Raw genomic sequence first — 27,694 nt, 5'->3', positions numbered from 1 at the left:
GTAGTAACAAAAAAAAAAGAGTGATAAACAAACCAAAATGTATTTTATATTTGAGATTCTTCAAAATGGCCACCCTTTGCCTTGATGACATCTTTGCACACTCTTGGCATTCTCTCAACCAGCTTCATGAGGTAGTGACCTGGAATGATTTCAATTAAACAGGTGTGCCTTGTTAAAAGTTAATTTGTGGAATTGTCTTTTCTTCTTAATGCGTTTGAGCCAATCAGTTGTTTTGTGACAAGATGGGGGGGAATACAGAAGACAGCCCTATTTGTTAAAAGACCAAGTCCATATTATGGCAAGAACAGCTCAAATAAGCAAAGAGAAACGACAGACCATCATGCCTAGAAGGCCAGCATCCCAGAGTCGCCACTTCACTGTTGACGTTGAGACTGGTGTTTTGCGGGTACTATTTAATGAAGCTGCCAGTTGAGGACTTGTGAGGTGTCGGTCTATTAAACTACCCACCCTAATGTGCTTGTCCTCTTGCTCAGTTGTGCCGGGGCCTCACACTCTTTCTAATCTGGTTAGAGTCAGTTTGCACTGTTCTGTGAAGGGAGTAGTACACAGCGTTGTAGGAGATCTTCAGTTTCTTGACAATTTCTCACATGGGATAGCCTTCATTTCTCAGAACAAGAATAGACTGACGAGTTTCAGAAGAAAGGTCTTTGTTTTTGGCCATTTTGGGCCTGTAATCGAACCCACAAATGCTGATGGTCCAGATACTCAACATGTCTAAAGAAGGTCAGTTTTATTGCTTCTTTAAATCAGCACAAGTTTTCAGTTGTGCTAACATAATTGCAAAAGGGTTTTCTAATGATCAATTAGCCTTTTAAAATGATCAACTTGGATTAACTAACACAACGTTCCATTTGAACACTGATGGTTGCTGATAATGGGCCTCTGTAAGCATATGTAGATATTCCATAAAAATAAAGAAAATCTGCCGTTTCCAACTAAAATAGCCATTTACAACATTAAAGTCTACACTGTATTTCTGATCAATTTGATGTTATAAAAACAAGGACATTTCTCAGTGATCCCAAACTTTTGAATGGTAGCGTATATATCTATAAGACACAATGCCTTCGAAAAGTATTCAGACCCATTGACTTTATCCACATTTTCTTAGGTTAAAGCCTTATTAAATAGTTTCCTTCCCCTCATCAATCTACACATAATAACCCATAATTTGGGTTAACATTTTTGCTAATTTATAAATAAATAAAAACTGAAATATCACATTTCCATAAGTATTCAGACCCTTTACTCAGTACTTTTTTGAAGCACCTTTGGTATCAAGTGTTCTTGGTTATGATGCTACAAGCTTGACACAGCTATACCTGGGGAGTTTCTCCCATTCTTCTCTGCAGAACCTCTCAAGCTCTGTCAGGTTGGATGGGGAGCGTTTTCAGCTATTTTCAGGTCTCTCCAGAGATGTTCAGTCCCAGTCAATGAAAAACATCCCCACAGCATGATGCTGCCACCACCATGCTTCAACGTAGGGATGGTGCCAGGTTTCCTCCAGAAGTGACGCTTGGCATTCAGGCCAAAGAGTTAAATCTTGGTTTCAATCGACCAGAGAAACTTGTCTCTCATGGTCTGAGAGTTTAAGGCGCCTTTTGGCAAACTCCAATTGGGCTGGCATGTGCCTTTTACTGAGGAGTGGCTTCCGTCTGGCCACTCTTCCAAGTTGTAGAAACATCAAGGATGATCAATGGAAACAGGATGCACCTGAGGTCAATTCAAGTCTCATAGCAAAGGGTCTGAATACTTATGTAAATAAGGTATCTGTTTTTCATATTTATACATTTGCAAAACAATTCTAAAAACCCTGTTGATGCTTTTTCTTTCTGGGGAATTGTGTGTAGATTGCTGAGGATGTTAATTTATTTAATCCATTTTAGAATAAGGCTGTAACGTAACAAAATGTGGAAAAAGTCAAGGGTCTGAATACCTTTCGAAATCACAGTATATACAAGAAAGTATGTGGAGACCCCTTCAAATTAGTGGATTTCGCTATTTCAGCCACACCCGTTGCTGACAGGTGTATAAAAATCGAGCATACAGCTATGCAAACATTGGCATTAGAATGGCCTTATCAAATTTCTGCCCTGCTAGAGCTGCCCCAGTCAACTGTAAGTGGGGCGGCAAGTAGCCTAGTGGTTAGAGCGTTAGGCCAGTAACCAAAAGGTTGCTGGATCGACTCCCCGAGCTGACAAGGTAAAAATCTGTCGTTCTTCCCCTGAACAAGGCAATTAACTCACTGTTCCCCAGTAGGCTGCCATTGTAAATAAGAATTTGTTCTTAACTGACTTCCCTAGCTAAATAAAGGTTAAATAAAAAAGATAATAGTTTTTTTTTTTAAGTGCAGTTATTGTGAAGTGGAAACGTCTAGGAGGAACAACCGCTCAGCCGCGAAGTGGTAGGCCACACAAGCTCACAGAATGGGACCGTTGAGTGTTGAAGTGCGTAAAAATTGTTTGTCCTCGGTTGCAGCACTCACTGAGTTCCAAAGTGCCTCTGGAAGCAAAGTCAGCACAAGAACTGTTCGTCAGGAGCAGTGGAAAAACCTTCTCTTGAGTGATGAATCACACTTCACCATCTGGCAGTCCATCGGACAAATTTTGGTTTGGCGGGTGCCAGGAGAACACTACCTACCCCTATGTACAGCGCAACTGTAAAGTTAGGTGGAGGAGAAATAATGGTCTGGGATTGTTTTTCATGGTTCGGGCTAGGTCCCTCAGTTTCAGTAAAGGGAAATGTTTATGCTGCTGAACATTCAATTCTCTGTCAACAGCTCTGGTGGACATTCCTGCAGTCAGCAGCCAATTGTAGGCTCCCTCAAAACGTAAGACATCTGTGGCATTGTGTTAGGTGACAAAAATGCACATTCTAGTGGCATTTTATTGTCCCCAGCACAAGGTGCACCTGTGTAATGATCATGCTGTTTAATCAGCTTCTTGATATGCCACACCTGCCAGGTGGATGGATTATTTTAGCAAAGAAGAAATACTCACTAACAGGGATGTAAACTAATTTGTGCACAACATTTTAGGGAAATATGCCTTTTGTGCATATGGAACATTTCTGGTATCTTTTATTTCAACTACTGAAACATGGAGCCAACACTTTACATGTTGAATTCATTTTTTCTCTCGTTTAGTTATATAGTTATGTTGTATTTTGAGTGGAACACCCCTTTAAGTTTTAGTAACCCCTCTAAAAGTTCCGTACAGATCCAGAGCAAGAGACCATGAGTTCACCATCCAGATGTTCTCGGGGGAACCAATCAGGCTACTGATCTGGACATTACTTGGTTCGCTAAATCACAGAGACAATGATATGGTAACAGGTATGGAAGACAAAACAACAGATGACAACAAGGAACCTCTGACCCTTGAACTGAAACGTCCTTGAGAGTTCGGTGGAGATCCAGTAGTTTCTTTCCCAATTCCCATACACTACTTCAAGAAACAATTCCCATTCATCAACTTCGCGCTTTCTGTCTTGCATTTGTTGACAGTGCTGTCTCGACGGGGAGTGCTTTAAAAGGCATAACCTTGCAACCACCCGGCAACCCCTCAAGTTTTTTCAACCCTCCCTCACTCTGGAGTAAATCAAGACATGCTTCATTGTTTGTCTGGGGTGATACACCTTAAAACAAAGCTTTGATTCATGTTGCTATCCCCTTTTAGCCCCCACATTTTTGTAGCTCATCTTCCTTGCCAGCCAGTGGCACAAAGGGTACTAGGGAACAAAGTGCACAGACAGTGGTTAATGAGATTTTGTTTTGACAAACTTTTAGCCATCAGATCAAATTATTTCAAATTAAGGAAGGGGAGCGATGGTGGAGGACTGTGGCAGAAAAGAGAGGGGAGACAAACCAGTTTCCCACTGGGCCCAGACAATCGCCCTTTAAACTGCTCTGGAACACTTTAGACTCAGACAGCTTTGTAGACAGACAGGCCCAGTTTGATGCCTCTCTGACCTAATGCAAGTTCCCTCGATTGTCCTCCCACCAGGGCACCTCACATGCTGGCATGAAGCGAGGAACAACAGTGTTAAAATGGAGTCGTCAGTTTCCGTGGCTGGCTCATTGGACAATAGGCTAAGCTCACTTCACTCACAGAACAGCCAAATAGTTTGGTTTTCATGATAATAATGAATTTTGAAATATTTAATTTAAAAAAATAAGAAAAAAAGAAAAAATATGGAATATGAACTCAATTTCAAACCTGGACAACCTTTCACATTCCAACAACTAGTTTCCTTGACAAAATGTATTATCCCTCTGAATGGGCCATAACACAAAATAATCCTCCAGTCCCATAATCCCCATGCTACATCATATATAGGTGAAACATTCAATTACCTGAGTGTTTGATGTTGTGAATTTTGCTAAGTAACCTGAAGCCCAAGCACCCCCCCCCCAAAAAAAATGAACTAGACTCTTGGTATTATCTCATTCGAATGACTTAGTATCTCGTTTGAACGACTTAATTGTTATTTTTGTCAAATTAGGTCTCATTTGTTTTGCAGCTTGTCAAACCACGTAATGATAGTTTCAGCCATTAATTTACTGATTCCATCCATTGATATGAATTTTCAGGGACAGTTATTTGATAGCCTAAAGCAGGGCTTATTTTGTATGCCAGGAGCATATAATTGAGAATAATTTGAGCAGATAAAAAAAAATGGTGTTGGCCTTCTCTCCCATTCCAATTGTGCTCTGGTACCGCTCAGTAACAAGCTCTGGGAATGCTTTGTCTAGGATTTTTCATTTCCTTTATCAACATTATTTTAATTAAGCCTATTAGTTTGTAATTATTTAGCCTACCCCACCCACAGTATCTAAATCTAATTTATATTCCACTTTCTAACATTAGGATATGTAGTTTCTATTTTGAAGGACTTCAAATGTATTAGAGGTTTTACGTATGCAATACATAGGCTACTGTAATATATATTTAAAAAAAATATTGGAATACTAACACCATAATATAAATCAATTAAGCTAAAACATCTTAAGTAAATTGTAAATAATAAAAGGCCAGTACTAATTTATTTTCATAAATACAAAGGAATAAATAAACTCAAACTGCAGCGGCCAAATGATTTGTGCAAAGAAGCAAGCACCAACAAGCTTCACATGTGCATGGAGTGTGGGAAATGTGCTCTACAAATTAAAAGGCTGTAGCAACCATTACACGGTCTGACAAGCTGCAAATGAGGCCTATTAGACAAAATACAAATTAAGTCGTTCAAATGAGATAATAAGTTGTTCAAACGACTTAGTATCTTGTTTGAACAACTTAGTATCTCCTTTGAGGGACTAAGTAAGAAGTTATTCAAACGAGATAAAGTTGTTCGACTGCGATACAAAGTCGGTCGACTGAGATACAAAGTTGTTCCAACAACTTACGTTGAGGTACGTTAAGTAAAAAAAAAAAGAGGTAATTCAAGAGTCTACGCTTATTCTTTTTTTAATCCCTGAGGCATCAGTGAGTGTAGTAGTCTGGTTATTTGAAACTGAGAGACTATGGCAGCTGTGACTAGATATGGAGGTAACAGTATCTAACCATTAAGGTTTGGAGCTGAGCTGGGACAAGAAGGCCACAAGGCTTGGGAACATCACCCTGCTTGCTTTACTTCCAGGTCATCTTCTCAAATGACTCATGGCAAAGGCTGGGGCCAAATTTGTTTTACAGTTCTCTACACCTGAAAAAGTTTTGGAAAATAGGTTTTTCCAGGATGCTGACGATATGTGAAACCTCTATGTAAGACCTAAATTACTTTGATTGGCATTAGAGTCATGACACATTATTGTAATGAATTGAAAATTTAGATACAAGGTTTTTCCAGGACAATATCTGCAACAGCCTGCCACTTACAATGTAATCAAATTTGACAATATTCTGTTTTCACTAGTACAACAATGGACTGTCAAATCATCCACTGCATGAATTATCTGGGTTAAGATGCAAATCAAAACTATAATCATGATAAAATCTTGAAGCCAATTCATAACAGTATGGGACTGAATACGGAAGTAAAGCAGAAGAGGTCATCACTTTACATCAGATTGTGAACTGTGTGCAGACAAAGAGCACCAGATGAAAGAGAAGTCTGCAGAAACTGTTTCCTATGAAGGTCCTTCTGAAGTATCCCACTTCTGTGGAACGAGTTTAATGTCTCTCCTCCTCCTCCATAAAAGTCACTAGTCAATGCTACACACAGCTACGGGGCAAAGAGTTAAAAACAAGAGGAGAACCCGTCTCCTTGATCCTAAAAACCGGATACCCTGTTAAGCAGGCCGCATCCCCTCTCATGTGTGGACCGGAACTGGCCACACTGCACATAACACAGCCCAACCATAATCCAAACCAAAGCCACGGTTTCATCCCAGGCCCAAGAGAGAATGGCATTGTGGGTAGAGTGTACACTTAGGGAGAGCCGCTACAAGGGCCACTCATTAGACCAAAGATACTGGCCTTAATATCATGTTCACACAATAAGACCCAAACCAATGAATGTACATTCTCCCTCCTACTAAAAACAGATGTGCGGGGACATAAACTAAACATGTACTGCATATCAACACTGACATTCAGAGAAAATAATATAGTTCAAATCAATTCTCAAACTGGCAATATATGCATGTAAGACATGCACAGAAGCATTTGAAAATACGTACACGGAAACAAATCCATAAAATTTACTCATTTAAACATACAGAATCACAACAGTCATGCATATTCCCACACACTAACACACCACATTGATATATATTTTCCCTCTTTTATTATTCTATCCCATTACAGAGACCAAACGGTTATAGGAAAAATATAAATTATGGGCATTCCCACAGTAGGCCTACTTGCGGCGAGTAAAACACAGCTATCGAATTACATGTAAATGTCAGATGGGAAAACCCACATGATTCATTTTCTGATAAACCAAAAATCTTTCCGTCCACAGATATGCCTTATTTTGTGGGCCCAGGCACTTAATCAAACTCCAATACCAGAATTAAAACAAACCGCATGATCCCTCTTGTGCCATAATACAATATACGGCTGACTTAATTTGGCACAACGTCCTTTTCGGTTTGTAAATGGGTGTTCTAGTTGAGGAGACCTCATATAAGCATATTACAACCAACTGGTCTGTTACAAGCAGATAAATATATATTTTTCATGACAAGATTAAGTGGATTTATTAATCAGTTTAGTCTGAAAATGCAGTAAAAAAAATTCTACATGGATAAAATATCATTCCTTCCTACAGTACTTGACAATATTGCTTTGCTCTCATACATGGACACAGTCAAACACATGAGATATGTTTCAAAAAGAAACACTGATTATTTGCTGTGTTTGGGCAAGACCTGACCTATAGTGCCGGAATACATGTATTACCACTAAAGGCTCAAAATCCAGAAAAATTTACCAGACAAGTGGCAAGGTTTGCACCAATTCTCCGCCCATCTATCTGCAGTTAATCTCCCCAAGAGTAATCACAACAGCAAAAAGGAAACCAAAAGAAACAGAAATCAAAACTGAACTGGCCAGGCTGGAAGACATTTATATGAATCCATTGACGCATCTCCAACATATCAGTCATTATAAAAACATTATGCAATGCCAGTCAAATGATTGGGTTTTCTTTTCTTTTTACTATTTTCTACATTGTAGAATTATAGTGAAGACATCAAAACTATGAAATAACACATATGTAATCATGGAGTAACCAAAAAGTTATTAAACAAATCAAAATATATTTGAGATTCTTCAAAGAAGCCACCCTTTGACTTGATGACAGCTTTGCAAACTTTTGCCATTCTCTCGGGAATTCTCTCAACCAGCTTCATGAGGTAGTCACCTGGAATGCATGTCAATTAACAGGTGTGCCTTGTTAAAAGTTAATTTGTGAAATTTCATTCATTCTTAATGCGTTTGAGACAATCAGTTGTATTGTGACAGGTTGGGGTGGTATACAGAAGATAGACCTATTTGGTAAAATACCAAGTCCATATTTTAGCAAGAACAGCTCAAATAAGCAAAGAGAAATTACAATCCATCATTCCTTTAAGACATGAAGGTCCGTCAATCCGGAAACATTTCAAGAACTTTGAACGTTTCTTCAAGTGCAGTCGCAAAAACCATCAAGCGCTATGATGAAACTGGCTCTCATGAGTACCGCCACAGGAAAGGAAGATCCAGAGTTACCTCTGTTGCAAAGGATAAGTTAATTTGAGTTACCAGCCTCAGAAATTGAAGCTCAAAAAAATGCTTCAGAGTTTAAGTAACAGACACATCTCAACATAAACTGTTCAGAGGAGGCTGCATGAAATCAGGCCTTGATGGTTGAATTGCTGCAAAGAACCCACTACTAACGAACACCAATAAGAAGAAGAGACTTGCTTGGGTAAAGAAACACGAGCAGTTGACATTAGACCAGTGGAAATCTGTCCTTTTGTCTGATGATTCCAAATGTGAGATTTTTGATTCAAACCGCTGTGTCTTTGTGAGACACAGAGTAAGGTGAACAGATGACCCCTACATGTGTGGTTCCCACTGTGGAGCATGGAGGAGGTGTGATGGTGTGGGGGTTGCTTTGCTGGTGACAATGTCTGTGATTTTCTTAGAATTCAAGGCATACTTAACCAGCACAGCTACCACAGCAATACGCCATCCCATCTGGTTTGCTCTTAGTGGGACTATAATTTGTTTTTCAACAGGACAATGACCCAACACACCTCCAGGCTGCGTATTGGCTATTTGAAGGAGAGTGCTGCATCAGGTGACCTGGCCTCCACAATCACCTGACCTCCACAATCACCTGACCTCAACCCAATTGAGATGGTTTGGGATAAGTTGGACCGCAGAGTGAAGGAAAGGCAGCCAACAAGTGCTCACCATATGTGGGAACTCCTTCAAGACTGTTGGATAAGCATTCCAGGTGACGCTGGTTGAGAGAATGCTAAGTGTGCAAAGCTGTCATCAAGGCAAAGGGTGGCTACTTTGAAGAATCTCAAATATAAAATATAATTTTGGGGTTACTACATGATTCCAAATGTCTTATTTCACATTTTTTATGTCTTCACTATTATTCTACAATGTAGAAAATAGTAAAAATAAAGAAAACCCCTTGAATGAGTAGGTGTGTCCAAACTTTTGACAGGGACACTCTACCACTTAAACAACACACAGTGTAACCCAGATTGCTCAAAAAGCAGATGGGACAGAATAATATAAATAGCCGCTCAGCTCAATGTATAATAAAAATGACAACATTGATTTGGATGAGGAACAAAACACCTATTTATTGCCCCCATTCTAAATGTAATCCAAATTGTAGGTACAGTAATGGCTAAGTACAGGAAATCAGGGGAAAATCTACACCTCAAGCAAAATAGCAATTTTTTCCCACAAAAATAATGCAAGGACAAAAGTAATTCACACTAATATTTTGTGATTGAAATCTATCCTCAAAGTTCAATTGTTTTTTACATGACGCATCTACCTCTAGCATCTACCTCCTCTGCATAAATCTTTATGAGGTGCAGTGTAAAAAAAAACTTTATTGAGATCAAAATGGAGTGCGCTGTTCCTCCCAGTGTCTTTGCTTAATAAAAAGAGCAGTATGAGAGCTCACTCAAGCTTCCCCTGCAAGCAACCTGAACCAAGGCCAAGCTCCCTCTTGAACCCATTCAAATGCATTTCAAATGGACTCAAGAGGTTGTGGGGCTGTTTTCTAGTGCAACAAAACAAATAACGCATCTTGATTTAGTGAGACAAAAAGACTAGGTGCGACTTTGGTCTCAATGAGCATTGCCCTGCTAAAATAAAGGTGAAATATGAATAGAAAATAAATAAGGCCAATATCAAAATAGGGTGGTGAAGCTTCTTCTTTCATGTGTAGTTTTGTATGAGAATCAAACATCAAAACAAGTAATAGTAGGAGGTAGACCTAATAGTGTACTAATACTAATCAAGTGCCGAGTCTGCCATTTTGTTGTTTCTCAAATTAATGAGTGGGCCTTTATCAGTACCAACTCAGTGGCCGTGTGGTTAGTGTCTGTCATGAGATCAGAAGGTTGGGAGTTTGATCCCTGGCCAAGTCATACCAAAGACTGTAAAATGGGACCCAATTCATCACTGCTTGGCACGTAACTTTGCATTCAGTGGGTTAGCAAACCAGCACATGCTGCCAACAGACTCTAAAACTACTGCTGAGCCTGCAAGGCCAAGCGTTTGCCACTTCATATTAACGTTTAAGTAAGTGCATGGAATGTTTAGCACAATAGATGTGACAAATATTGGATTGTATAAATAAGACAAAATGCACTGTTAAGAACAACCTGGGGAGGTAAATACAATTACTCCCATATGAGGTTGCTATTTCAGTATTTGAAAGAAAACAAACCCAAAAACAAAGTGGTATTACTAGAGGTATACATGTCTCAATTTAATGTAGGTATGAAAGTTCAAGCAGTAAGCCTGGTCTGAATGGATCAAAAATCTGTGGTGCAATGTGGCGTTGGTGGATGGAGCGAGACATGATGTCCCAGATGTGCTCAAGCAAAAACAACAGAGCAAAAACAACAACATATTTGTCACTGTCCCAATACTTTTGGAGCTCACTGTAGATAAATTATACCTGACCAATTGGAATCCACACTTCAAGATTGTTTTGATCACACGGACTGGGATATGTTCCGGGTAGCCTACGAGAATAACATTGACGAATACACTGATATGGTGACTGAGTTTATCTGGAAGTGAATAGGAGATCTTGTAACCTCTGTGATTATTAAAGCCTACCCTAAACAGAAAACGTGGATCGATGGCAGCATTCGAATAAAACTGAAATCGCGAACCACCGCATTTAACCATGGCAAGTTGACTGGGAATATGTCAGAATACAAACAAATGTAGTTATTCCCTCCGTAAGGCAATCAAACAGTATAGAGACAAAGTGGAGTCACAATTCAACGGCTCAGACACGAGACGTATATGGTAGGGTCAATCATGGACTATAAAGGGAAAACCAGCCACGTCGTGGACACTGACGTCTTGCTTCCGGACAAGCTTAACACACATTGCCATCAACGTGGCCTTCTTCTCCGTGGCCGACGTGAGCAAGTCATTTAAGCATGTAAACCCTCGTAAGGCTGCAGGCCCATACGACATCCCTAGCAGTGTCCTCAGAGCATGCGCAGACCAGCTGGAGGTCACACTCAAAATTTAAGTGGAAATCCACACTACAGGCTGATCCAGCTTTGATGTAATGTCCTTAAAACAAGTCAAAATGAGGCTCAGTAGTGTGTGTGGCCTCCGCGTGCCTGTATGACCTCCCTACAATGCCTGGGAATGCTCCTGATGAGGTGGCGGATGGTCTCCTGAGGGATCTCCTCCCAGACCTGGACTAAAGCATCAGCCAACTCCTGGATAGTCTGTGGTGCAATGTGGCGTTGGTGGATGGAGCGAGACATGATGTCCCAGATGTGCTCAATTGGATTCAGGTCTGGGGAACGGGTGGGCCAGTCCATAGCATCAATGCCTTCCTCTTGCAGGAACTGCTGACACACTCCAGCCACATGAGGTCTAGCATTGTCTTGCATTAGGAGGAACCCAGGGCCAACCTCACCAGCATATGGTCTCACACGGGGTCTGAGAATCTCATCTCGGTACCTAATGGCAGTCAGGCTACGTCTGGCGAGCACATGGAGGGCTGTGCGGCCCCCCAAAGAAATGCCACCCCACACCATGACTGAGCCACCGCCAAACGCACCGCCAGCATTCAAAAGTGACCAAAACATCAGCCAGGAAGCATAGGAACTGAGAAGTGGTCTGTGGTCCCCACCTGTAGAACCACTCCTTTATTGGGGGTGTCTTGCTAATTGCCTATAATTTCCACCTGTTGTTCCATTTGCACAACAGCATGGGAAGTTTATTGTCAATCAGTGTTGCTTCCTAAGTGGACAGTTTGATTTCACAGAAGTGTGATTGACTTGGAGTTACATTGTGTTGTTTAAGTGTTCCCTTTATTTTTTGGAGTAGTGTACATAGACAGGACCGCAGTGGAGAAGGTGGAAAGATTCCTTGGCGTACACATCACTGCCAAACTGAAATGGTCCACCCACAGAGTGGTGAAGAAGGCGCAACAGCGCCTCTTCAACCTCAGGAGGCTGAAGAATTTTGGCTTGTCACCTAAAACCCTCAAACTTCTACAGATGCACAATTGAGAGCATCCTGTCGGGCTGTATCACCGCCTGGTACGGCAACTGCACCGCCCGCAACCGCAGGGCTCTCCAGAGGGTGGTGCGGTCTTCCCAACGCATCACATGGGGAAACTACCTGCCCTTCAGGTCACCTACAGCATCTGAAGTCACAAGAAGGCCAAAAAGATCATCAAGGGCAACAACCACCCGAGCCACTGCCTGTTCACCCAGCTATCATCCAGAAGGCCAGGTCAGTACAGGTGCATCAAAGCTGGGACCGAGAGACTGAAAAACAGCTTCTATCTCAAGGCCATCAGACTGTTAAATAGCCATCACTAGCACATTCGAGGCTGCTGCCCTATACATGGATTGAAATCACTGGCCACTTAAATAATGGAACACTAGCCACTTTAATAATGTTTACATATTTTGCATTACACATCTCATATGTATGTACTGTATCTTAGTCTATGACAATGCTCAAACAAATATTTACAGTTGAAGTCAGAGGTTTACATACATTTAAATTCAGTTTTTCACAATTCCTGACATTTAATCCTAGTAAAAAAATCCTTGTTTTAGGTCAGTTAGGATCACCACTTTATTTTAAGAATGTGAAATGTCAGAATAATAGTAGAGAGAATTATTTATTTCAGCTTTTATTTCTTTCATCACATTCCCAGGTTGTCAGGAGTTTACTTACCTCAATTAGTATTTGGCATTGCCTTTAAATTGTTTAACTTGGGTCAAACGTTTCGGGTAGCTTCCCACAATAAGTTCTGGCCCAATCCTCCTGACAGAGCTGGTGTAACTGAGTCAGGTTTGTAGGCCTCCTTGCTCTCACACTCTTTTTCAGTTCTGCTCACACATTTTCTATAGGATTGAGGTCAGGGCTTTGTGATGGCAACTCCAATACCTTGACTTTGTTGTGCTTAAGCCATTTTGAAACAACTTTGGAAGTATGCTTGGGGTCATTGTCCATTTGGAAGAACCATTTGCGACCAATTTAACCATTTAACTTCCTGACTGATGTCTTGAGATGTTGCTTCAATATATCCACGTAATTTTCCATCCTCATGATGCCATCTATTTTGTGTGCACCAGTCCTCCCTGCAGCAAAGCACCCCCACAACATGATGCTGCCACCCCCGTGCTTCACGGTTGTGATGGTGTTCTTCGGCTTGCAAGCATCCACCTTTTTCCTCCAAACATAACGATGGTCATTATGGTGAAACAGTTCTATTTTTATTTCATCAGACCAGAGGACATTTCTCAAAAAATTACGATCTTTGTCGCAATGTGCAGTTGCAAACCGTAGTCTGGCTTTGTATGGCAGTTTTGGAGCAGGTGCTTCTTCCTTGCTGAGCGACCTTTCAGGTTATGTTGATATAAGACTCATTTTACTGTGGATAGATACTTTTGTACCCGTTTCCTCCAGCATCTTCACAAGGTCCTTTGCTGTTGTTCTGGGATTGAATAGCAATTTTTGCACCAAAGGACGTTCATCTCTAGGAGACAGAACACGTCTCCTTCCTGAGCGGTATGACAGCTGCGTGGTCCCGTGGTGTTTATGCTTGCGTACTATTCTTTGTACAGATGAACGTGGTACCTTCAGGAGTTTGGACATTACTCCCAAGGATGAACCAGACTTGTGGAGGTCTAAAAAAACATTTCTGAGGTCTTGGCTGATTTCTTTTGATTTTCCCATGATGTCAAGCAAAGAGGCATTGAGTTTGAAGGTAGGCCTTGAAATACATACACAGGTACACCTCCAATTGACTTACATAATGTCAATTAACCCATCAGAAGCTTCTAAAGCCATGACATCATTTTCTGGAATTTTCCAAGGCACAGTCAACTTAGTGTATGTAAACTTCTGACCCACTGGAATTGTGATACAGTGAATTATAAGTGAAATAATCTGTCTGTAAACAATTGTTGGAAAAATTACTTGTGTCATGCACAAAGTAGATGTCCTAACCGACTTGCCAAAGCTATAGTCTGTTAACAAGAAATTTGTGGAGTGGTTGAAAAACTAATTTTAATGACTCCAACTTCAGTGTATGTAAACTTCTGACTTCAACTGTATATATTCTTAATTCCATTCCTTTACTTTAGACTTGCGTGTATTGTTGTTAAATTGTTAGATATTACTGCATTGTTGGAGGTAGAAACACAAGCAATTCGCTACACATGCAATAACATCTGCTAAACACGTGTATGTGACCAATACATTTAATTTGGTATGAATGATGGTCGCATGAACAGGGTCCAAACAGGAACAGATTAATGAATGCACTAAGTGGTGAAGAATGAATCGGTTTAAGTGGAAGGAGAAACACAAGTTAGTACAATGTTCAAAGTGTGATGTTGTTGAACTACCTGAGCCACATTGCCACAGTTAACATTGCCACAGTTAACATTGCTTTCAAACAAATCCAAAACGGATATTATTGCAGTGCACAATAACGAAAATGTGGATTGAGAAGGGCCCTCTGCTTTACTGAAAAGTAATGAGAGTGACAGTTGAAACCAGCTTGGGGGCAGTCTGGTTTAGTGGCATGACACATCATAAACTTCGGTTGGGTTCCTAACCACATGATCTACTTCAATAACAGAATCTACTGTAAATCATTCTTCATGCTCATTCTTCAAATCTCCTCATAAGCACTTTCTCCCAGCCAAACTACTGAGCAATTTTTACTGAGGGGTTATCAAATTCAACAATTATGCAATTAAAACGTTCTTCTACGGTAGGTATCAAATAATTGAAATTGTAGAAATGTGAAAAAATGATTCTGCACATTCTGATTTTACCTCTGAATATTAATTGTTAACATTTTGGCCTGAGACCAAGACCGGTCCTCCAGTATCTAATGTGCTTGGAAAGTGGAGACCTCATAGAACGTTAAAAAATGTAAGTTTAGGAGACACCGTCGCGCTAGCACTGATATTTGCAGTGGCTAATTAATGCTAAATAAGTGAATTATTTAGCCTCACAATTAGCTAAGATGCTTAGCTAGCTAGCTAAAATTGTTTACAGTTAGTTAGCAATCGTTTCAACACTCTTTTGCTTGGTACTGTAGCGCTGCCGTATCAATTATAACCTGTCAAAAATGACGGGTGTATCCAGTTGCGTTGACATTTTACCATTGTGTCACGAGGCCATACATATCCATTTTCTATGCATATTGGAAACCTTTGCAACCGATTAAGCCACCGGTCTCAAAGACACAGGTAACGCTACTGTATCAGACTGAAGGGTATAAATGAAGGAAACCTGGTTAAGTGGAAAGCACGCTAGTTGCACTGCACCTGATATGGAACGATGCTCTCATGGGCTGTTCCCCATCTCCTGGCTTCCTTCCCAGCATTGAGGTAATTTGCAGCAATGTGTGTGAGACAAGCCACCTGAGAGAGAGAGAGAGAGAGAGAGCGAGAGAGAGAGAGAGCGAGAGAAGGGCACAGTGAGATCCGAGCTTGAAATCTATGACCTGTCAGCAAGCTCATTATACCCCGCTGCTTAGTGAGTCCAGTTAACTCAAACCTTCACAGCACTTTGTTGTGAAAACAAGCAACAGCTCTACCACGTCTTGCAACATGCTTCACCTCTACTTTTCCTTTTCGATTTATCATTCACTAAATAGCAACTGTCTATTGTCAGCTGATATATATTAGACATTTTGAAGGTTTTAAGCACTAAGAGTAGTATTTCAGTATCTCCTGTTGTGTCAATGGCAGACTCCCGGGGTGAGTTGACAATGCCCAGATGAAACCTCATTTGAGAGGCTCTGCAGCTGAGACAATATTTAGCTATGTAAACACTGATGCTTTTAGAAGCTGTTGACGCAAATGTTTAAAGGAACATTCGGCGAGTTTGCCAAGATCAAAGCCCTGTAGTGATGATTTAATATCAGAAATGGGATGGAGGGTCTACACACAGCATCTGCATTCTTCCTCTAAGCCCCATTCCAACTTCCACAGCAAGCCTGGCCTGGCACACAGCCATGAGTCGGGCCTATCCATCTCCAACAGCTTCTACATTCAGGTAATTGTCCACTGTTTGCACAATTTTGGAACATACTGTCTCTCTTCGTGTTTAAATAACACCGGTCAACTTCTTGACTTCTATAGTTTGTTCTTTAACGGACTCTCAACAAAGTTAAACAATCGCACCTGAAAGTGTGTAAACATCTGTGTAAATTGGTAATAATAGCAAGATTGATTATGACAATAGTGGATGCCATATGAATAGCATTGCATTACAATTCAATCCCAACTTCTATTTAAGAATGTCTCAAGTCATTCTTTATACTGTGTCTTGTGTCGGGACTTCGTTCGGATGGGGGGTGGTCATTCATGCCAAGTACCGAAAGACTACTCCACAGGACAAGAACCAAGTAGCAATTCCAATGCCTATAATTTGCTCCACACTGTTGCTTTTTGGCAGAAGAATAAATTACTGTATGCTTTTCAGACAGCCATGACTTCAGCTCTGTTAATTTTCGACTTCTCTAAGCTATTCATTCTAACTCGTATTTATTTGAGCTACTTGCCTGCCAGGAGCTATCCTAATTTAGATTGGAAGGGTATGAATTTCCCTGACAGAAACCACAAGGCGGCCATGATGACGATACCAAATTTAAAAAATGGTCTACAAGGGAGTCAATTACTGAAGTCAAGGCAATGAGGACAAATAGAAACAAGCCTTTAAAAAGCTGAGCTTGTGTCCCTCCCTGTGCCTGCGCTCCATTCTGATAGGTCAGTCTTAGTCCTCCACTGGTTCCAATTTTGGTCCGATTCCACTATCCGCTGGTGTGGTTCAAGTCCTGTAATTGTCCCACAAAGTGTAAGCCATAAAGAGTTCACCCTCACTGGCTGAAACAGAAATGTGGTCCCAGAACAGCAGTCACTCTCGCAGCCACTTAGGCCTGTCAGGGAGATCGCACAAGAGCTCTTCCAGAGCCAACTGTCCCTCTGCTCACATTGCATCCACATAGTTCAGCATCCTGCATGACATGTTCCTACTTAAATCATAGAGTTGGATTATTTGATGCATCCATCCATAGAAATCAAAACATGGTTGGAGAACAATATCAAATAAAGTCTCGATTCTGTAACCTTAAGAATATGCTCAGATGTGTGTTCAAATGTTTCTTATAATTAAATATCCCTATTGTGAGCAGATTGTAGGCTGCATTGCCTTGGCACTGACATCTCCATATCATGAGAACTGTTTGCACTCAAAAAGCCAATCCTGCAATCATGGTTACACATTTAATGTGCGTGTCTTTATTCCAAACCACGATTGTAAAAGGCTCATCCTTACATTAACCTCAGAGTATTAACAGATGTTATTTCAAAAGGATTTGTTTCTGATTTTTAAAGAACAACTTGATATTGTGACAAACAGTGGTAATGTGATAACATGCATCTTGGTGAGAGGTGTAGGAGTCAGGCGCAGGAGAGCAGGGATGTCTGAGAAGCGTGTTTTAATAATATAGTCCACCAATACAAACGGCACAGAAAAAAATCCCAAAACTACGCTCTCGAATACTCACGGAGGAACAAACACAGTTCCGACACTTTACATACACGTGCGTAATAGCGAAAAAACAACAAACATCAAATACACTCGAGCGCAATACACACAAGTCTAATCCTGCACGAATTACGGCAGGTAACAGGTGCCCTATATACCAACAGAAATCAAAGCAATTGAAAACCAGGTGTAAAAAGGAACACAGACAAAACAACCAGAAAAAGAAAAAGGGATCGGTAGCGGCTAGTAGACCGGCGACGCCGAGCGCCGCCCGAGCGGCTCCCGCAGCGCGACGACGCCGGCCTCGAGGACGACCCGGAGGACGAGGCGCAGGGCGATCCGGATGGAGGCGGTGAAACTCCCTTAGCATAGGTGGATCCAGTACGTCCTCCACCGGCACCCAGCATCTCTCCTCCGGACCGTACCCCTCCCAGTCCACGAGGTACTGAAGACCCCCCACCCGACGCCTCGAGTCCAGTATGGACCGAACTGCATATGCCGGCGCCCCCCCGATGTCCAGGGGGGGCGGAGGGACCTCCCGCACCTCATCTTCTTGAAGCGGACCAGCCACCACCGGCCTGAGGAGAGACACATGAAACGAGGGGTTAATACGGTAATACGGGGGGAGCTGTAACCTATAACACACCTCGTTTATTCTCCTCAGGACTTTGAATGGCCCCACAAACCGCGGACCCAGCTTCCGGCAGGGCAGGTGGAGGGGCAAGTTTCGGGTCGAGAGCCAGACCCGGTCCCCCGGTGTGTACACCGGGGCCTCGCTGCGATGGCGGTCGGCACTGGCCTTCTGCCGCCCTTCGGCCCGTTTAAGGTACCCGTGGGCGGCCTCCCAGGTTTCCCTTGAGCGTTTCACCCAATCGTCCACCGCAGGAGCCTCGGTCTGGCTCTAATGCCATGGTACCAGGACCGGCTGATAGCCCAACACACATTGGAAGGGCGACAGGTTCGTAGAGGAGTGGGGGAGTGAGTTCTGGGCCATCTCCGCCCAGGGGATGTACTTCGCCCACTCCCATGGCCGGTCCTGGCAATACGACCGCAGAAACCTACCCACATCCTGGTTCACTCTTTCCACCTGCCCATTACTCAGGCTGACCGAGACCCCCAAACGTTCCATGAACGCCTTCCACACCCTGGACGTGAACTGGGGACCCCGATCAGAAACAATACGTGAGTAAACAGGGCCTCCGCCGTCTGTAGGGCCGTAGGGAGACCGGGCAAAGGGAGGAGACGACAGGACTTAGAAAACCGATCCATAACGACCAGGATCGTGGTGTTGCCCTGTGACGGTGGCAGATCGGTCAAGAAGTCAACCGACAGGTGTGACCAAGGCCGCTGTGGAACGGGAAGGGGTTGTAACTTCCCTCTGGGCAGGTGCCTAGGAGCCTTGCACTGAGCGCACACTGAGCAGGAGGACACATAAACCCTCACGTCCTTGGCTAAAGTGGGCCACCAGTACTTCCCACTAAGACATCGCACCGTCCTCCCAATCCCCGGGTGACCAGAGGAGGGGGATGTGTGAGCCCACCAAATTAACCTGTCTCTAACCTCCAGCGGAACATACACCCGTCCCGCTGGACACTGTGGAGGAGTGGGCTCAACACGCGATGCTCGCTCAATGTCTGCGTCCACCTCCCACCTTACAGGTGCCACTAGACAAGAAGCCGGGAGGATGGGCGCAGGGTCAATGGCCCGCTCCTCTGTATCATATAGTCGGGACAGTGCGTCTGCCTTAGTGTTCTGGGAGCCTGGTCTATAGGAGATGGTAAACCTAAATCGGGTGAAAAACATGGCCCACCTTGCCTGACGAGGGTTCAGTCTCCTCGCTGCCCGAATGTACTCTAGATTACGGTGGTCAGTCCAGATGAGGAAAGGGTGCTGGGCCCCCTCAAGCCAATGTCTCCACACCTTCAGGGCTCTGACAACAGCTAGCAGCTCCCGATCCCCCACGTCATAGTTTCGCTCCGCCGGGCTGAGCTTCCGAGAAAAGAAAGCACAGGGGCGGAGCTTCGGTGGCGCACCCGAGCGCTGGGAGAGCACGGCTCCAACCCCAGCCTCGGATGCGTCCACCTCCACTATAAATGCGAAAGAGGGGTCCGGATGCGCTAGCACGGGAGCAGAGGTAAAAAGAGCCTTCAGGCGACCAAAAGCCCTGTCCGCCTCAGCCGACCACCCCAGACGCGTCGGCCCCCCCCTTCAGCAGTGACGTAATGGGCACTGCCACCTGCCCAAAACCCCGGATAAACCTCCGGTAGTAGTTGGCAAACCCTAAGAACCGCTGCACCTCCTTTACCGTGGTTGGAGTCGGCCAATTACTCACGGCTGCAATGCGGTCATCCTCCATCACCAACCCCGATGTGGAAATGCGATATCCAAGGAAGGAGACGGCCTGTTGGATGAATGAGCATTTCTCAGCCTTGACGTACAGGTCATGCTCCAACAGTCGCCCAAGTACCCTGCGCACCAGAGACACATGCGCGGCACGTGTAGCGGAATAGACCAGAATATCATCAATGTAAACCACCACACCCTGACCGTGCAGATCCCTGAGAATCTCATCCACAAAAGATTGGAAGACTGCTGGAGCATTCTTCAACCCGTACGGCATGACGAGGTACTCATAATGGCCGGATGTGGTACTAAACGCCGTCTTCCACTCATCTCCCTTCCGGATACGCACCAAGTTATATGCACTCCTGAGATCCAGTTTTGTGAAAAACCGTGCTCCGTGAAATGACTCAATCGCCGTGGCAATGAGAGGTAGCGGGTAACTATACCCCACCGTGATGGAATTTAGACCTCTATAGTCAATGCACGGACGCAGACCACCCTCCTTCTTCTTCACAAAAAAGAAACTCGAGGAGGCAGGTGAGATGGAGGGCTGAATGAACCCCTGCCCCAGAGATTCCGATATGTATGTCTCCATAGCCACCGTCTCCTCCTGTGACAGGGGATACACGTGACTCCTGGGAAGTGCAGCGCCTACCAGGAGATTTATCGCACAATCCCCTCGTCGATGAGGTGGTAATTGGGTCGCCTTCTTTTTACAGAAGGCGATAGCCAAATCGGCATATTCTGAGGGAATGTGCACGGTGGAGACTTGGTCTGGACTCTCCACCGTTGTAGCGCCGATGGAAACTCCTACACACCTGCCTGAGCACTCCTCCGACCACCCCTGTAGAGCCCTCTGTTGCCACGAAATCCTGGGGTTGTGACGGGCCAACCAGGGGATCCCCAACACCACCGGAAACGCAGGAGAATCAATGAGGAAGAGACTAATTCTCTCCTCATGACCCTCCTGCGTAACCATACCCAGTGGAGCCGTGGCCTCCCTGACTAGCCCTGACCCTAATGGTCGGCTATCTAAGGCGTGCACTGGGAAGGGTTTGTCCAGCTGAACAAGGGGAATCCCTAACCTGTTCGCTAAACCGCGGTCAATAAAATTCCCCGCCGCGCCTGAATCTACTAGCGCCTTATGCCGGGACAGAGCGGAAAATTCAGGAAAAACAATCCATACATACATGTGACCAACAGGGGGCTCTGGGTGAGCCTGGTGCCGACTCACCTGAGGTGTCCGGGCAGTGCTCGGCCTGGCGTCTCGACTCCCGGGGGGACCCCCCCAGCACCGGTCAGCAGTGTGCCCTCTGCGACCACAGCTGGCACAGGAAAGGCCCCCTCCTCCGGTCTCCCTTGCTGAAGCACCTCCTAGCTCCATGGGTGTTGGAGTGGTGGAGCTGGGAGATGGAACTGACAGAGCCCGATCTGGACGTCCGCGGGTCGCCAGCAAGTTGTCCAACCGAATGGACATGTCGATCAATTGGTCCAAGGACAAGGTGGTGTCTCTACAGGCCAGCTCCCTACGGACGTCCTCACGCAAACTACACCTATAGTGATCGATCAAGGCCCTGTCGTTCCATCCCGCGCCAGGGCCAAGGTCCGGAACTCTAGAGCAAAGTCCTGAGCACTCCTCCTCTCCTGCCTCAGATGGAACAGCCATTCACCCGCCGCTCGACCCTCAGGTGGGTGATCAAACACGGCCCGAAAGCGGCGGGTGAACTCTGGGTAGTGGTCCCTCGCCGAGTCAGGATCGTTCCATACCGCGTTGGCCCACTCCAGGGCTTTACCTGCAAGGCAGGAGACGAGGGCGTTCACGCTCTCACCCCCCCGAAGGAGCCGGACGAACAGTCGCCAGGTATAGGTCCATCTGGAGTAAGAAGCCCTGGCACCCGGCCGCCGTCCCATCATACTCCCTCGGGAGGGCGAGTCGAATTCCACTGTGCTCAGGCAATGAAGGAGATTGTAGTGGTGCTGGTTGGGGTGTAGCTGATAACGGTGTGGGAAGGCCACCTCTCTCCCATCTCTCCATCGTCGCCATCACCTGATCCATGGCGGTCCCCAGTCGGTGTAACACTGCCGTGTGGTGTTGAACTCGCTCGTCCACGGACCCTGGAAGTGCGTCCGCTCCTGCTGACTCCATAATTATATTGGTGCAGGATTCTGTGATAACATGCGTCTTGGTGAGAGGTGTAGGAGTCAGGCGCAGGAGAGCAGGGATGTCTGAGAAGCGTGTTTTAATAATATAGTCCACCAATACAAACGGCACAGAAAAAAATCCCAAAACTACGCTCTCGAATACTCACGGAGGAACAAACACAGTTCCGACACTTTACATACACGTGCGTAATAGCGAAAAAACAACAAACATCAAATACACTCGAGCGCAATACACACAAGTCTAATCCTGCACGAATTACGGCAGGTAACAGGTGCCCTATATACCAACAGAAATCAAAGCAATTGAAAACCAGGTGTGAAAAGGAACACAGACAAAACAACCAGAAAAAGAAAAAGGGATCGGTAGCGGCTAGTAGACCAGCGACGCAGAGCGCCGAGCGCCGCCCGAACAGGGAGAGGAGTTACCTTCGGTAGAAGTCGTGACAGGTAAACTGGTTGCAATGACGTCATGTTCAGGTTGAACAATGGTTGCATAATATTTGTTTGTATTTTGAGGAAAACGTCTTCTTCTCAACCACAAAATCAGTTAACAACCAGAAAATCACATAATTAAAAGATGTTATATGGCAAATTTAACCCGCTGGTTAATATACACCGAACTCTGATAGCCAATTGCAGAAGTGTCTCATTTCAATTTGGAAATACACTATATATAAATGCAAAAGTTATATAATGCATATATATTAAAAGGAGCAATAAGTAATATTTTAGCCATAACTTAAATGTCATTTTATTTTTTAAGACACCGCTTAGAACAACCTGAAATGTCTTAGTACTGCTTCTAACCTTCATATAATGATCCAAAATTGTATTGCTAACATTTTTGCTATCAAGAATGGGAACCTATCATAATATACAAAGTTGTACACAAAACAACAGTTGGACCGACTAGTCACGGGAAAAGAAAAGGTAATTTGCAGTATCACGCTGCGTTCTAAAACGTCCTCTCGTGGATTTCCAATCCTTTGCTACTACTGGTATGTAATTGAAAGTTGGCGCTACATGCAGGTGGAAATGTTGCAAAAAATGATTTTAAAATAAAAGGTTTTAAAAATATGTTTGATAATTATGCATCTCGCAACCCTTTTAGCCAAAGGATTGGGAATAAAAGGTCATCTGGATTGGCCATCCCTTTATGCTCGTTTGTGTCCAGCCACCATCAAATTGCTCAGAGGTTAGATTACTGTGGCCACAAGACATCAGTAGGAATGCACAATTGGACATGGAGGGGATGGGTAATATATTTATCTCTGGCAGCCCAGGGGTCGACCACAGCAACCATGACCTAAAAGCCTCAGATGTGACTTTATGCATCGACCACAATCCACACACAACACCATACATTTAGAAATGCATGAAGGGTGGATAAAAACTTCCAAGGAAGAATTCCCTGACCCAAAACATAGGGATACAAACAATTGTATTATTGGAGCTACCTCCCAAAACCACATCCTTTGTGGGAATTTGTATCATCCAAGGACACAGAGTCTGAACGGTTATTTCTGCAACATGGTCTGATACAATATGAAGGCTCACAAGCGAGAATGGGCAATACAAGTCAACTCTAACATAGATTTCTGGAAATAATCAAAGCCCCTATTGAACTAAATCCAAATTGCGGGAATCAACAATCAGAGTCAAAATCCCCCAAAAATTCAGCAGGAACAAATTGTTTAAATCTAAATGCAGCTTGGAAAATTGAAATGTACACTGTTTAAATAATAGCCCATTTTTATTTATTTATAAAAGCTGAAAACTATTTATAAAACAATACCATCCATTTTAATCACCTGTTATGCAGATGAGGCATACTGCAGTTTTCATACTGTGGGTAGATAGCCAATTTATGATTCTATGACATCTGATTGTGTGAAAGCTGCACTCCCTAGTGCACATATATGAACTTAATCTGATACCTGCATTTGATGTATATGTACCTCCTTATCTTGTACCTCAGAAGTGTATTATGTGGAAAACCTACCGTTTATGTAGAGATGTACAGGGCCTTCAGAAAGTATTCACACCCCTTCACTTATTCCATATTGTTGTTACAGCCTGAATTCAAAATGGATTAAATTTATACTTTTTCTCCCCCATCGACACACAATACCCCATAATGACAAAGTGAAAGAATGTTTTTATATATTTTTTGCAAATCTATTGAAAATGAAATACAGAAATATCTCATTTACATAAGTAAATCACACCCCTGAGTCAATACATGTTAGAATCACATTTGGCAGTGATTACAGCTGTGAGTCTTTCTGGGTAAGTCTCTAAGAGCTGTACACATCTGGATTGTACAATATTTGCACATTATTATTTTAAATAATTCTTCAAGCTCTGTCAAGTTGTTGTAGACAGCCATTTTAAAGTATTGTCATACATTTTCAAGCCAATTTATGTCAAAACTGTAACTAAGCCACTCAGGAACATTCAATGTCGTCTTGCTAAGCAAATCCAGTCTAGATTTGGCATTTTTTGTAGGTTACTGTCCTGCTGAAAAGGTGAATGTCTCCTAGTGTCTATTGGAAAGCAGACAAGGTCTTCCTCTACGATTTTGCCTGTGCTTAGCTCTATTCCGTTTCTTTTCACGCAAAAAAAACCTCCCTTCGGCTTGCCAATGACAAGCATAAATAAAGGTTAAAAAAATACCCATAACATGATGCAGCCACCACCATGCTAGAAAATATTAAGAGTGGTACTCAGAGTGTTGTGTTTTCCCCAAACATAACCCTTTGTATTCAGGCCTCAAAGTCAATTTCTTTGCCACATTGTTTTCAGTTTTACTTTAGTGCCTTGTTTCAAAACAGGATGCATGTTTTGGAATATTTTTATTATGTACAGGCTTCCTTTTCAATCTGTCATTTAGGTTAGTATTGTGGAGTAACTACAATGTTGATCCATCCTCAGTTTTATCACAGCCATTCAACTCTAACCTGTCTCATGGCAAAATCCATGAGTGGTTTCCTTCCTCTCTGGCAACTGAGTTAGGAAGGTGGCCTGTACCTTTGTAATGACTGGGTGTATTGACACCGAATCCAAAGTGTAATTAATAACTTCACCATGCTCAAAGGGATATTTAATGTATTTTTATTTTTACCCATTGGCGAACATTGGAAAACCTCCCTGATCTTTATGGTTGAATCTGTGTTTGAAATTCACTGCTTGACTGAGGGACCTTTAGGTTAATCGTATGTGTGCGGTACAGAGATGAAGTAGTCAATCTAAAATAATGTTAAATATTATTATTGAACAGAGATTGAGTCCATGCAACTTATTATGCGACTTGTTAAAAAGCAAATGTTTACAGCTGAACTTATTTAGGCTTGCCATAACAAAGGGGTTGAATACTTGACTCAAGACATTTCAGAGTTTCATTTTTAATTCATTTGTAATAATTTTACATTATGGGGTGTTGTATGTAGGCCAATGAGAAAATATCAATTTAATCTGTTTTTAATCCATTCCAGTCTGTAACACAACAAAATGTAGAAAAGGTTAAGGGGTGTGAATACTTTGAATGCATTGTATGACTTAACAGTCCCTGGCCAAGTGATGTATGGCACAGAACAAGGACATCAGATCTGCTGTGAGAAAGGGGTGAATTAGGGTTAGTTCCCTAAGAAACCCTTAAATTTGTGTATTTTGGTTCAATCCAACTGCAATCTGCAGAAAACAGCCTCGCAAATATTTGTTGAGCTTTACTTTTCCCTCGACCTGCCACGATAAGACAATAGAAAATGTTACACTGGAATGTTTCAGGCGTTGGTGGGAGGAAAATAGAGATATTTTTCACAAAGATGATACGATGTGCTCTCATACTGTTCCAGGAGGACATTTATTTGTAAAGGCTTCAGTAAATCTCAAATGTCCTCTTTGCCTAGTAGTGCAAGTGACACCGCTCGCATTCGAAGGATGGGGATCCTTAACTTCAGTGGGGCCTCCAGGGTACAGCAACCATAGCCATCAAAATGTGTAAAGACTGCTACAAAACAAATATCTACCGATACCCTGCAGCAATGTCAAGACAGTTGAATAATTAGTTCACTGATTGCCTGTCAGTTAAGCCCACATTAAATCGATCCATCTTGTGCAATTTTAAAAAGCACCAAGTTCTATTTAAACAAGGCTTGCTTCTTAGACCGATTACTCTGCATGCCTTATCAATGTACCCGAGTGGAGCTTAATTGTCACATGGGTCCCATGTTACGATGTGAGAGAAACGAGAGCACGACATAAACCATTCTCCTAAAGCAACAGTGTCATCCCTCAGATGAATACGCAGCCAAGGAGCCTAACATGATCCAGCTTTGAACTCGTCCTGTCTGAGTGATCACGGCAACATGCTGTCAGGAGAGACACAAGTGCCGGGCCGACATGTAAACGCGGACGTTCTTCACACTCCATTGATTTAAATGGAATTACGTTCTTGGCGCCGGAATGGTCTGGTCTCCACTCTCAACAGGAGACAGAATCTCTATTGATAGTCACTGAATCAGGTCTAGTGTATGCTGAGTGTTTTCAGATCTCAGGCATTGTGGCGACTGGGTCTAATGGACAGTCATCCTAACAGCAAAACCAAAGTTTTGCTCAGAAACTATAGGACCAGAAAGATTGTGGGCACTAACAATACGGTGGAACAAAGGTTGTGCATGGCCAAATCTTACTGTGTAGCTGCTTAAGAGCAGCTTAATGTTGCTTAATGTTGCTGCTGGCTGTGGGGAGAAACATACCATGTATTTTGTATAAAAATATTCACAAAATATTATTAATTTATTTACTACAAAATATTTGTTTCTTCAAAAAATACATCATAGGACATTTCCTAACTGAATAGTTATCAAAAAGCACCAACACATTTTTTTTTTTGCATTGTAATTACAGAAAATGTCCATAACATTATTTCATTAACAGTGGAATGACAGTGTTTCACAATTATCCGCCAGAGTTGTGATTAAGCTGTAATATTTGCCTATTCATTTCTCCCACCGGAGCAACATCGGTTGTAAAACTGAGAAAGCGGTCAGATTGTGGCTGTGTTATCTAGTGGAAATTGCTAATTTCCTGGTTGTTAAAAATCTGCAGTTTGCTCAATTTCAGTTTGTGAGAAAACAAGCACTGAATAGTGTAGGTAGCATCAAAATCGCTATGTGTAGCACCTTTGAGGACATCCTACACAGTTCAGAAAATAGAAAGTGTTAGGTCAGACTGAAGAGGGGAAGGGGATGGCTGCCGTTTTATGCGCTTTTAACCAACAGTGCTATTTTGTTTGTTTTTTCACATTGTTTCTAACTTATTTTGTACATTATGTTGGTGCTACGGTCTCTTATGACCGAAAATAGCTTCTGGACATTAGAACAGCAATTACTCACCTTGAATTGGATGAAGAATTA

At 43.0% G+C, this 27,694-nt stretch overlaps 1 protein-coding gene across 2 annotated transcripts in view; it reads right to left on the bottom strand.

Moving 5' to 3' along the window:
• sugct (succinyl-CoA:glutarate-CoA transferase) overlaps window positions 1-27,694 on the bottom strand; it is a 171,773-nt gene that overhangs the window by 109,955 nt on the left and 34,124 nt on the right. For both annotated transcript variants that reach the window (XM_020468321.2, XM_020468324.2), the window contains exon 9: window positions 15,545-15,640. In XM_020468321.2, the coding sequence (XP_020323910.1) occupies window positions 15,545-15,640 (96 nt within the window). The remainder of the gene's footprint in view (window positions 1-15,544; window positions 15,641-27,694) is intronic.

Source organism: Oncorhynchus kisutch, linkage group LG11, assembly GCF_002021735.2.
Source record: "Oncorhynchus kisutch isolate 150728-3 linkage group LG11, Okis_V2, whole genome shotgun sequence".
NCBI lineage: Eukaryota > Metazoa > Chordata > Actinopteri > Salmoniformes > Salmonidae > Oncorhynchus > Oncorhynchus kisutch.
This window is presented reverse-complemented; position numbering and strand designations above follow the sequence as displayed.